The following is a 13,121-nucleotide window of genomic DNA, read 5'->3' on the forward strand; positions in this document are numbered from 1 at the left end:
TAACATGATTAATGAGTAATAATAAGTATTAATTACTTTGCTTATACATAGATATTAAAGTTCTGATTTAGTATTTGTTTATCAGCAGCTCCAAATTCGAATTGAAGACCAATAAAACAAAATGCCATCTCTTCAAACAGCGCTACCACCGGAACTTGCCAATAATGCAATTAGGGTTTATCATATTACCTCTTTCGTACCTTTGTTTTTTGTTGTTGTTGTTGTAATTGTATAAGAATTGTGAAATTTATGCTTTGCTAATTTTGTTTATTTCGATTTCGATTTCGATTTCGATTTGTAGCTATATCGCGAATGCCTACGTAGAGCTAAGTATGTTGGTCATAAGGTAATGCACTTTTCTGCTATTTATACATTTGTGAATTTATGTTTCTGCCAACATTTTATTTATGTATTTGTTGTGTATGAATTTTGAGTTTGTTGCAATTAGTGAGTATGCAATTTGATATGATAAATTGTAACAGCATATGTAGAACTTGATTTTAGCAATAGTCATATAAGTTTCGGAAACATGGGCTCAATGGAGTTGTACTTAACACGTAATTCTTATCAATTCATTAGTTTGAAAACACTTGTTACACTAAGCATCAACTTGCTATGATGCCCATTGTTGCTCCGCGAAAAAAATTATGGGTAGAAAAACATGTCATTGGTTTAGATGTTTAAAGATATTTTATGGTGAAATTTGATTAAGGACTCTATAAACTGTAGCAACATAATACGGAGCTAGTTGTTCAAATGGTGAGGCAGCAGTTCAGAAAACACATGCATGAAACTGATCCAGAGAAGATTCAGAAGTTCAAAGACGAGTAAGTCGTTTTCTTAAATTTCTATTAGAAATGGAAAATTGGGTCTGCCATACAGGATGGGTCATAGGTCAAGATTGTTGGTTGAGTTTTTGTGTCGGTGACCCAAAATACAAGTAGGATTACCTAAACATTGTCATTAGAATAATTCTATAAATATATGCATTCACATTATTTATGATAACTCTCTACTCGTTTGACCTATTTGATTATTTAAAAGGTAGAAGGTTTTTCTTGTTCGGGCTACCCGGGAGGGTGAGTAATCCGACCCCATACTCTGATGCCCAACGGGATAACTCCCTTCCCTGGCTGTTTCCAACCCATCCCTGGCCACTACTAAATATTCGTCCTTGACGGAATTCGAACCTGAGACCTATTTTGCTATTTACTTATCAGTTTTTCTATTTATTATTGTACCCTTTTGCCCTGTTACTGTTAGAGATTAAGCATTTTCTGAATCAACCCATTCATGAGAAAATGGGTCAAATTGCTAGATCTTTGTATGCATATGTTGAATTATGGATATCAAGACCAAGCATATAGGCTAAGAAGTCGACCTTCTTATCTGGTGCATTAGGGTGTTGGTCTTTAGGGCCTCGCATGGTCTTATTAACCTTGCACAAAGAGGAATTCTGGATATTGGAGATGGTAATTTCGGTCCTTTGTATTATAAAAAGGGAAACTTGGAAATTAAACATTCAGAATTTGTAGATTTAGAATGTCGACATTATAATCTGAAGTATATCACTCACAACTCTATTCTGAAATAAAAGAGATTGGAGTGAAGCAACTCATGCAACAATCTACCTTCATCTTCTGTGGTAGTTTAGACTAATAAATAGGATAAAGTTTAAAAAAAATCATGTATTTGCTTATTCTATGTATTTTCAATTTTAATTGTTTAACTTTTTCTTTCATTTTGTTATTTCTGCTTTAGACCGGCATATATACACACATGTAAACAAAGAGGGTAATCTTTGTTTGTGTCTGCAACTAATTGTAAAACTCTACGTTTTTGTGAATTTGCAGTGCAGCAAGAGGACTTATAAATCACATATTATATGAAGCCGAGGAGATGACGGGCAGAAAATTCAGCTAAAGATCTTGAAGCTCTGTGAGAATTTCCAGGCAGAGAATTGCTCTGAAAGTGTCAAAGGATGTTGATTTCGTTTAAATGAATAATTTCGATTGTAGCTTGAAGTGTATCAAGTTCTGCAGTGGTCTTCACTTTGTTTGATGAATTCAGAGATCTGATCATTGTTCCACCTTGTCTTTTGTGGTTAGCTTCATGCCAGATTATATACTGCCTTACTATGAGAAAGGTAGTAAATAATCTTTCTAAGTCTAATATCCTTGAATCGAACCAAATATACTCCAAACAAGATCTACCCACCCGATCATCAAACTGAACCCGACGTTGGGTTTAGATGTTGTTTACTTTTATTTTGTATCAAGTGTTATTTGAATATCTTTCTGTTTGGGAAGGGCCTTTTTTTGTATTCCAGATTAAGTGACATATTAATTGACAAAAAACAATAATATAACTATATGATTAAGAGCTATATAGAAACTGATCAATAAGTGAAAAATAAATGAACCCTAATTTTGCATCTATATATTGTACGCGTTCTAAATGTTTATGTTGGATTAAATTCACTTAAACAACGCACACTATATCGAATCAAATAAACCTTAACAAGAGACTAATATTTCATGGAGAAAAATTGTATCATTTTCCTCGTTATTCAATTCAAACATAAGAACTATTGCTTCTAACCTAATAAGAAAATTCTAACAAAAATGAGACCATTAGGAAGAAACAATCCTTTTCATCAATTAGTACAACATTAAAATGTTGCTATGGACGGCTTTGAATTCGCTCCATGAATAATGAGGTTCACACGTGTATCCGAATGGAATACATCGATCTTCTCCAATAACTTCATTATCAACTCACCGGACAAATACGTAACACCCGACACCATGAAGCCAAACACGAAGTAATAAGCGATCGTTTTGAAATAAGACTTTTGAGGACTCTGAACATATGCTTTTGCAGCAGCCAGTATCATGATACAAATAATGGAAGCTGCTGCCACCATTAAAAGCTTCAAGTCCTTATTGTTGCTCTCTCGAAACGAGAAGCCGTAAATGAGTGGAGGAAGAAAGCCAAACACGAAATACGAAATCAGAGCGACCGCCATGTGAAGTGGGAAATTTGTTCTTTGTCCCAAAAATTGTTGGTATCGGTCTTCTTTCTTTCTTGTGCGTTCGTTTCTAAGGTCCCAAAGCTGTAAAAGTTACATCAATCATCATTAAGAATTAAACAGCGGGTTAAGAAAACGGAAGTTACGTCAAAACTCAATGGGGCCCATAAGACGAATAATGGATATTAATGGTACTCCCTCATCCCAATTCTGTTGTTCCCGGACAAAAAAAAACATGCATTTTAATAAAATATCATTATCACACTCTATACTTTATGTTACTTCACGATTTTACCCATTAGTTTTTATCTAACTTTTTGTCTTACACGTATACATCAAGGATCTATTTTTGTATAATTATGAAAGATGACAATTACATTAGGACAACCATAAAAGAAAGGAATACTGAACTATAGATTTGGGACACAGGGAGTAATACTTTGGTTGTTGATGAATATCTAAGAGAATGTGAAATGAATATGCAACTTACATCATGAATAATCACGAACAGCCCACCAAATATATTTGCCAATCCAAGCGCGAACACATTTACTGCAAATATGTGATAACAAAATATCAACGATAATCATTTCCGATCTCAAAACTATACAAAGACATTGTTCATTTGCTCTTGTCTAGCGGAGCTTAAAGTAACCTAGAGGGGGTATCCGCCCCACCTGGATTTAACAGATAAAAAAATTTTACACTAAAAAAAGAAAATTTTACTAAAAAATAAGGTTTTTATTAGTGTTCACCCCAGCTGAAAATAAAAAATTTATTAAATTTTCGCATCCACCCCATCTGTCTTTGAGTTCAAGTTCCGCTACTGGACCAGTTACTTACGACTAGGTTGATTTGGGTTGCGTTTTATCTTAACAGGGTAAATCGGTAAAACATAATGTAAAATTAATGTAACTGAAAATGTAGAGCAGCATATGGCAGCGATACAAATGTGTGTGTGTTTCACTAATTTGAATACATTTAACCTCCTAACTCAAGAAATTAAACTACTATCATACACAAATGTCTTAAAGTAATATTTGGACAAAAATTGTTTCAAGTCAATCCAACTCACTTTTTGACATGTATAACATTTACCAATTCCCAAGTATCCGGACACCCATTTTGCCACCTCTAAATTATGCGCTATATTTATCCTCAAAGTTAACGTAACATCATGAGTAGGTGTCAGTAATTACTGATCAAAAAATTAAAAATCATTTTTCATGGTAAAAGCGACTAAAGATATTGCAAGAACAGTTATGTGTGTTTGTCGTTCTAAAAAAATATCTTGAAACTTTTTGTAGTGACAATAAAAAAATCATTTTTCATGGTAAAAAAGAGTAAAGATGTTGCTTACCAGTGGCGGCATCCGCACCAACAGCAGAAGACACGACACTTAAACTTGCGATCAACTCCATTAAACCACCATAAACAACGCTTTTAACAATTTCCAAACCACGACCTTCGGTTGCTGTGGTAACACTTCCTGAGCCCACCACTTGCTGCACAGCTGCATCTGGTGAACTTTGTAAAGCAGATTGTTCAGGTTGTTTGCTTTCGATTGTAATTATTGTGTCTTTACCTATTGACAATATAACAATGTATGAATATCCGAAGTCCAACATAATTAAATGTACACATTTTTTCATTATATAGATACAAAATTAGTCATGTTTACCTTTAGTCTGTGCATTGTTCTTCGAATCCTCAAGAAGATCAATCTGTTTGTTTGTTAAGACATCGTTGTCGACCTTCAAAGGCTCTTCAGGATAAATTTCGACATTGTTTTGGAAACTGTGCAATTGTGAAACTTCTAGATCCTTGATTTTGTAGCCCAAATTCGACTCCTCAAGTATCGAAGCTGGTGGTGAAAATGACAAGTTTGCCCTCCCCTTATCATCTAAATTTGAAATCCATTAAACATAGAAACCTTAATCAATGGTGGTAATATAACGACATCCCTAATGGCTATCGTCAAGGAGCTTTAGACTGTTGTACAATTTAGTAACCGCCAATTATAAAGTCAATGTTTAACTTTCATGTACAACCATTTCATGCACACTAACGACAACCCTAAGGGCTGTCGTTAGCAAAATCCACATAAATTATACATATTCAAGTAATTATAAAAGTATGATTACCTTGATTATTAACTTGAACCGTAACATCAAGATCTTGGTTCATTTGTGAATTATCGATGATTAAAGATCCGACATTTGCAGGAACAACAAGCTTCAATCCATCATGTTGAAATGGAGAAACAGAAATTTCTGTGGGCTCCACGTTATTTAACGGAGGCTTGACAACAAACATTCCTGGATAATTACTTTGACCATTGGACTCGGTATGGTAAGACGTAAGTAATTGCTCATCCATTGTAAACATTCCTGTTATAAAGTTGAATAAATTAGACCCGCCCATTTTGCCACCTTTAGAATGAACCTTCAAACATAAACTTGAGTAACTTAGCTTACCAGAGCTCTCTGTAGCGTTATCTGATTCATTAGCAAATTGTTGTTCATTTGTATCAGATCCTTGTGTTGAAGAAGGTGCATTTTCATTTCTGCCAGCACTCGAATTAGCTGATTGAAGTCGATTATTATCCGAATTTGTTGTACCATTGGTGTTACTTGTGTTAACTTCTTGCGTCGATAAGCTCATGTTACTTTTAACATCTAAACTCTGAACAGCTTCTGAATCATTCAGACCACTAACATTGTTCTCCATCTTATCTGAACCGAAAAAGTTAGAAAACCAGTGTTTCTTCACAGGCACCTCGTTCTGAGAGCGTTCACTGTTTACCTCATTTTTCTTATTTCCAAACATTTGGAACAACTTGAACCCGTTTCCTGCAACATCAAATAAAGTATAAAGTATGTTTTTCTCTCTCGAATATCCAACTGCCCTATTAATTCTTTATAACGTGCTACACAAAAGTTAAAAAAAAAAATGTAAGTATAAAAAGAAGTGAAAGGATTTTTCTAACGACAGACCTTAGGGCGGTCTTTAAGTTGAAAAAGACTTGTACTTTTCAATAATCGTCATGTAAAAGTCAACATTGACCATTTTGTACAACATATCAGTGCATCTTAACTACAGCCCTTAGGGTTGTCTTAAGGTGCAAAAAAAGACTTACTTTTCCATAACCGTCATGTAAAAGTGAGCATTAACTTCTTTGTACAACATATCAATGCACCTTCATGGGAGCCCTAAGGTTGTCTTAAGGTGCAAAAAAGACTTGTACTTTTCAATAACCGTCATGTAAAAGTCGGCATTAACTTCTTTGTACAACATATCAATGCACCTTCACGGGAGCCCTAAGGTTGTCTTAAGGTGCAAAAAAGACTTGTACTTTTCAATAACCGTCATGTAAAAGTCGGCATTAACTTCTTTGTACAACATATCAATGCACCTTCACGGGAGCCCTAAGGTTGTCTTAAGGTGCAAAAAAGGCTTGTACTTTTCAATAACCGTCATGTAAAAGTCGGCATTAACTTCTTTGTACAACATATCAATGCACCTTAACAACAACCCTAAGGGTTGTCTTAAGGTGCAAAAAAGACTTGTACTTCTCAATAACCGTCATGTAAAAGTCAGTATTAACTTCTTTGTACAACATATCAATGCACCTTAACGACAACCCTAAGAGCTGTCTTAAGGTGCAAAAAAGACTTGTACTTTTCAATAACCGTCATGTAAAAGTCAATAGTAACCGCTTTATACAACATGTCAATGCACCTTAATGACAACCCTTAGGGCTTTCATTAGAAATTACTTCGTATAAATTTAAAAGTTGTAAGGTTTTTCCCTGTTCGGGTTACCCGGGAAGGGCGAGTAATCCGACCCCATACTCTAGTGTACGCAGCCCATCAGGAATACTCCCTGGCTGTTTCCAACCCTTCCCTGGCCACCCCAAGAATTGAACCTGAGACCTCTTGCAAGGATCTCAGGGCCCCAACCACTTGGGCTACCTTGGGATGGTTTCGTATAAATTTAAGATATTGGATATTTGAGAATTATACCTGTGGGCATGAATATACTAAAGCATGACAAACATCTGAATACATCTGGTTCTCGTTTCTCATCGTATTCATGAGATATTAATGGTTGAACTTCAACTAAACTAGTATCAACTTCATCACGATCTCGAATATTACTCGTATCGTCTAAAACACCATTCACTTCTGACTTGTTACGCTTTGCGTCGTCACCAGGAACTGGGATTCTACGTTTCCTTTTACGAAGAATAACCCTTTTGGTGATACAAGAATTACAATTAGGACAGAACAAATCATGTGTGTCTTGCTTCTTTAATACCGTCTCCACATCAAATTCAGTTATTTCATCTTCACCATCTTTAATCACTTGAATTTCATTAATTTCTGGTTTTTTGCCTATGTATGATGGCACGTTGTTGTTGACTTCTTCAATCGGTATCTCATGGTTATGATGTTTTCCATTTCGGTTACTGATAATAGGGCCCACACCATTCCCATTATCTTGATGATTTTCTGCTATCTCCGTATCAACACCATTTGCTTTATCTTCGGTCAATTCAGAATGCAACACATTATCTGCAACATACAGTGAATTAGACCACCATTAGCAGTGCCATAATATCCACAAATTGTAGTGAACTTATTATAAAACAAATGTATTTACAGGCATAAATTGTTTAAATTTATGATAATAATAATAGGAAGCTCATATGTACATGATCTTCTACCTTTTGTTTCAAATAAGTTTTTCACAGTCACCAGCTTATTCGAATGCCGATTAGGATGCTGGTAATGATGAGTGATACATGTTCTACCCCGATTGTCCCAGGGGCAGATTCGACATTTCCATATTCCTTCAGTCAACAAATAAAGGGGGAAAATGCAACTTCTTAATAATTATCTATAGTTAAGTCCAGAAATAGCAATTTAATTGAAAAAGTCTACTGATTTTTGTTACACAAGTTGCTAAAAACAGACATCTAACTAAATTATTAAGTTTAACCAAAAGTAGCCCTCTTTGACTTTCAAGGTCAACTTATGAACACTCATAAAGGGAGTAATTAAGATAGCTAAAAAGCTGGATCATATGCCCTTATCCCTAAACTGTATAATGACAACTAAGTCATTTAATTTCTGTTAATTCATCAAATTAACAAATAAAAATACTTATTTATTTAAACATGATCTAAGAAACTATAATACAGAGGCAAGTTCATTCAAGATCTTTGTTACACAGAAGCTTTCAAAAATTTAGCTTAGATACATGATAAATCTGGAAACCACATAAAAAAGGTCTGATCTTTCTTTTGCAGCAACAATATATGAGTGCAGAAACAACCTAAAAAAGCATATGGTAACATAAAAATAATTATAAAAAAAAACAATAATCACAAATAATCTAGAATCACCTTAAGCCAGAAGAAGAGAACTCAGCCTGATTGTAAGACAAATTGAAAAAAGAAGGATTTGAAGATATTTTAATGAAATAAAAACAGGGGAGGAGGCATGTAGGGTATGAAAAACAATATATTATTTACAAGGCCCAGAACCCCACCATCTCACTTGTTGCACATTGAATTCACAAGAAGATGCAATAAGGGTATCTAACTAAACAAGTACAAAGTAGATGTGTACATTGCACATTTACTATTGAAATAGTATTTTTTTAGAAAAAATATAAAAAGGGACAAGTTCAAGATCTATAAAGTTGTTACCTTTATTTGTATCATAATAAACAGAATACTCTGGAATCTTGTTTTTATCTTTCTCATCTTCATCAACTTTTATTATCCCATTTTCTTGATTTAAATCTTCTACTTGTAATTCATCATCATCTTGTTCTTGTTTTTGATGTTGACCATTGGTGACATTAACTGAAGCATCATTGTTGGTGGTGAAATCAGCACTGAGTGTGGTGGAAAGTGGAGTATAAATGAAATTTTTTCTTCTAGCTAGTAATAAACTTTCCTCTAATTGTTCATCATCATCATCATCATCATCATCATCATCAAGTTCTTGTTGTTGGTCCCATGGATGTTTTACAGCAACTTCTTCTGCATTTTCCATTATCAATCTGTTGAAAGATTTGAACTTTCTACAAGATAGTGGAGATGTGGTGTTGGGTTTAAAAAGTTTTATGAAGATTTATAATTTTATTACATCTTGTTGTGTATTTATAATAAAGGAATGTATTGTTAGGTGTTAAAAGTCTTTTGGAAATTTATTGCAACATTTATTTAGTTATATGTGTACATAGATTTTAGTAAATTTCTATGTGTATAGAAAAAATTATAGGCTTATCTTGCTGCAATCCCATAAATTCATGTAACCAACTTGCTAACTTCCATGCCCTGCTTACCACATCTCCTTATCTATTTCGATTAATATTTTATTATTTTTAAATTACTTTGTGTAGGTTACAATCAAAGCAATGGTATGATAAATTGTTAAAAGTATATATACGACCATTAAGAGCGTTTATAAATTTATTATTTTATTAGTGTATAAAATACAAATGAAGCTTTAGTACATTATTTATACTCTAAGTTATGATCGCATGCTTAAATACTAAGAAAACGTAATGTCCACAGTTTCTAATTTTATTTAACAATATTCCTAATTTCTGCCTTATGGCTATGGTTAAAGCATATAAAAGTCTTATAATAATAGGTATTTTTTAATTTAAAGTAATAGTTAAAAACTATACAAGAGTTATATACACCTTTACAAGAGCTTATTGTTAAAAAAAAAGAAAAAAAATACTCCATTTTGTTTGTAATACTTTGTTCACCATACTTCATTGGTAAATGCCCTTTTAAAATTTCATTGATACTAAAATAGTAAAATTTATATACTTTTTATTATTTGGGTCAACCTTTAGTGAAAAGTATAATGATTTAATAACTCAATTCAATAGTTATTATAATGAATGCACATTTACATGTCTCATATAAAAAAGAGAGATGCAACAAATGTGACAACCTGGGAATTTTTGACCAAATTTAAACTTAATCTTTATATGGTTTCGACACGATAAGCAAGGTCTGTAATGTTGAGTCTTAAATAATTTGAAGTGTTTTCATTTATGCATTTGACATATGACTGTGCTCGACGATTCACGAACTGTTGTTGTAAATAAATGTGTATATATATAAATATAATTATAAGTATAGATTAAATTGATATAGTACAAATAAATCATTCAAATTGAGCTGAAAATTTAAAGTAATGTGTACAATAATTGAATTACTAATAAAATAAATATATTATATAATTAATAAATATTAAATAAGTAATAATGTATTATATTAGGTACAAGTTAAAATATAGTTGTTACAATTTTATTACTTTTAGTATTATTATTAATATTAATATCTGTATTAATAATGGTATGATATAAATATGAAATCAAGTATGTATAAATTATTTGATTATTATTATTGTAAAAATTATTATTATCATATTCATATTATTAAAATTAGTATTATTATTAGTGTTAATATTATTATTAACATTGAAATTATCATTATTATTATTACTAATATTATTATATTGTTATTATATTTACTTTTATTATAAGTATTTCTATATTTAATAATATTAATAGTATTTCTCTTTCTATAATTAATAATAAGTATTATAAATGTAATTTTTATTAATTATAATTATTATTATTACTTTATCATGATTCTTATTGGTATTATTTTGATGTTTTTATTGCTAATATTTTTTTATAAATTCTGTTATTATTATTATTATTATTATTATTATTATTATTAATATATTTATATTTACTAAATTAATTATATAGATATCTAGATATAACCGAATACTTGAATCCAAAATCAGTTCTCAATCTCTATCAAACTGTATTAAACCTTTGTCTATGTCTGCTTAATTGGTACCAATGATTTCTATTAAGTTCCATGATTAAACAAATTCGGTACATATTCATATCCGCTTCATTTTTTTTTTTATGTTCTGTCTTCTTTGGTTATCTAGTCGACCTCTTCAATCACTAAACAACAATCATAAAACTCTCATTTTTGATAAATCGTTGATTCACCATTAACAACATCAAACACGATTATTTTTAGCTATTATTACTTGGGGAATTAAATCGAAATCCTTGAAAACTGAAACAAAAACTCTGTTGCAATAGCTTTTATGCAATAGCTCGATTCCAAATCAAACTTCAAAATCTAAGAATGCAGGTCTGTTATGATTCATATGGGCGAACTATCTACAAGGTTTGAAATTCCAATTTTATGTATTGATTTCCAATTTCGAAGTCAAACTTAATTTTTAAAAAGTCAACCGAGATGTTCATAGAGAAATTCAAATTGATTTTAATGTTTCAAGTTAAGTGGATGATTTAGAAAGTTTCTAAGAGTAATTTTTAACATAATTTGTTTTATGATCGAGGTCTATAACCTTATCAAATTCAAAATCGAATTTTTTCTTCTTTTCTAAACCACGAACAGCAACAACGGTCTGATGATACATATATATATATATATATATATATATATATATATATATATATATATATATATATATATATATATATATATATATATATATATTTTCGTTTACTGAATCACTTAAACCTTTACATGGAATGTTTCTGTTTCAATTAGGTTTTAAATAAAACGCAAGATTTGGTTATGATTATACCACCTGCCGTCGATCAGTTTAGAGAAGGAGGAGATTAAGGGAAAACAGAAACGGGTTTTAAAATTTAAAGTTAGGATAATATCAGAAAAACGGAAATGGCTCAATGGTTAGGGTGCGTGTCGGGTGAGCATGAGTTCTAGGGTTCGAGTCCCGTCTGCAACAAATCTTTTTACTCAAAGATTATAAAGGGTATACTTTGTTATTTATTATTATTATTATTATTATTATTATTATTATTATTATTATTATTATTATTATTATTATTATTATTGTTATTATTAATTATTGTTAATATTACATGAATCATAATTATTATTATTAATTATTAGTATTATTATTATTAGTATTATTATTATTATTATTATTATGAATATCATTATTATTATTATTATTATTATTATTATTATTATTATTATTATTATTATTAACATCATTAATGTAATTATTATTATAGATTTTGTCACCTAAAAGTATTAGTTAACATTATTATTATGATTATAGTTATAATTGAGAATATTGTTAGTATTATAACTATTATTATTATTATCACTATTATTATGTAAACATAGGTACTATGACTAATATTATTATCATCTTGTTATTAAGTAACACCATTAAGTATTAATAACGTTATTTTTAGTATTAGCATCATTTGAAACTTATTATTGTTATTATTAACAAGAGTATTATTATTAAGATTAATATTAGTAATAAGATTGATATAATTATTATTGTTTTTATTAATAAGTTAAGTATTACTATAACTATCATACTATAAGATATTATTATCATCATTAAAATTAATAATAATATTATTATTATTACCACCAATATGATTATAAGTATTATTATTTATATTATCATAAGTATTAATAATATGCAATTACAAAAATTATTATCACAATTATCATTAACAGTAAAATTATTAATTTTATAATTATTATTATTATCAGTATTATTACTATCGTCACTTTTAAAATGAGTATTAGTATTATTATAACTACTGATATTATTATTATAAAGATATTAAAACTTTTTATTTATTAGTATTATTTTAACCAAATACATATTAGTTACATAAACATATATTTAATATATATATATATAACTTAACTCTATTATTATTTTTATAATAAGTAAGATATATAAAATAAATATATGTAAGTTATTAATGGAATGCATAGATCATATAAATAACAAGTATATCACTAATAATAATAAATATAATTGTTCGATTACAAATATGTGTATTAATATATATACAAATGATATAGGTTCGTAAATCTGAGGCCAACCCTGCATTGTTCAATGTCGTCATATGTATTTTTATTATAAAATACAATACACGAGTTCATTTAATTCCCTTTTACTCTTTACATTTTTGAGACTGAGAATACATGCGCTACTTTTAC

At 30.3% G+C, this 13,121-nt stretch overlaps 2 protein-coding genes across 3 annotated transcripts; one reads left to right on the forward strand and one right to left on the reverse strand.

The window, feature by feature from the left end:
• Positions 1-80: 80 nt before the first annotated feature.
• Positions 81-1,932, forward strand: LOC139856816 (uncharacterized). The gene is given in 4 exon segments (XM_071845524.1): positions 81-175; positions 302-346; positions 730-827; positions 1,854-1,932. Coding segments are annotated over 4 exon segments (276 nt in total). The 5' UTR covers positions 81-121.
• Positions 1,933-2,471: 539 nt separating this feature from the next.
• LOC139857163 (membrane protein of ER body-like protein) lies at positions 2,472-9,211 on the reverse strand. 2 transcript variants are annotated; one of them, XM_071845895.1, is made up of 9 exons: positions 8,748-9,211; positions 7,761-7,886; positions 7,057-7,608; positions 5,509-5,883; positions 5,176-5,421; positions 4,713-4,934; positions 4,392-4,616; positions 3,522-3,583; positions 2,472-3,115 (listed from the first exon to the last, which is right to left on the reverse strand). In XM_071845895.1, the coding sequence occupies exons 1-9, from the start codon at positions 9,097-9,099 to the stop codon at positions 2,672-2,674; spliced, it is 2,604 nt and encodes an 867-aa protein (XP_071701996.1). In that variant the 5' UTR covers positions 9,100-9,211; the 3' UTR covers positions 2,472-2,671. The 2 variants fall into 2 exon arrangements, with proteins under 2 accessions (XP_071701996.1, XP_071701997.1); XM_071845896.1 differs by lacking the exon at positions 7,761-7,886.
• Between the last annotated feature and the right edge of the window lie 3,910 nt (positions 9,212-13,121).

Source organism: Rutidosis leptorrhynchoides, chromosome 7, assembly GCF_046630445.1.
Source record: "Rutidosis leptorrhynchoides isolate AG116_Rl617_1_P2 chromosome 7, CSIRO_AGI_Rlap_v1, whole genome shotgun sequence".
Classification (NCBI taxonomy): Eukaryota; Viridiplantae; Streptophyta; class Magnoliopsida; order Asterales; family Asteraceae; genus Rutidosis; species Rutidosis leptorrhynchoides.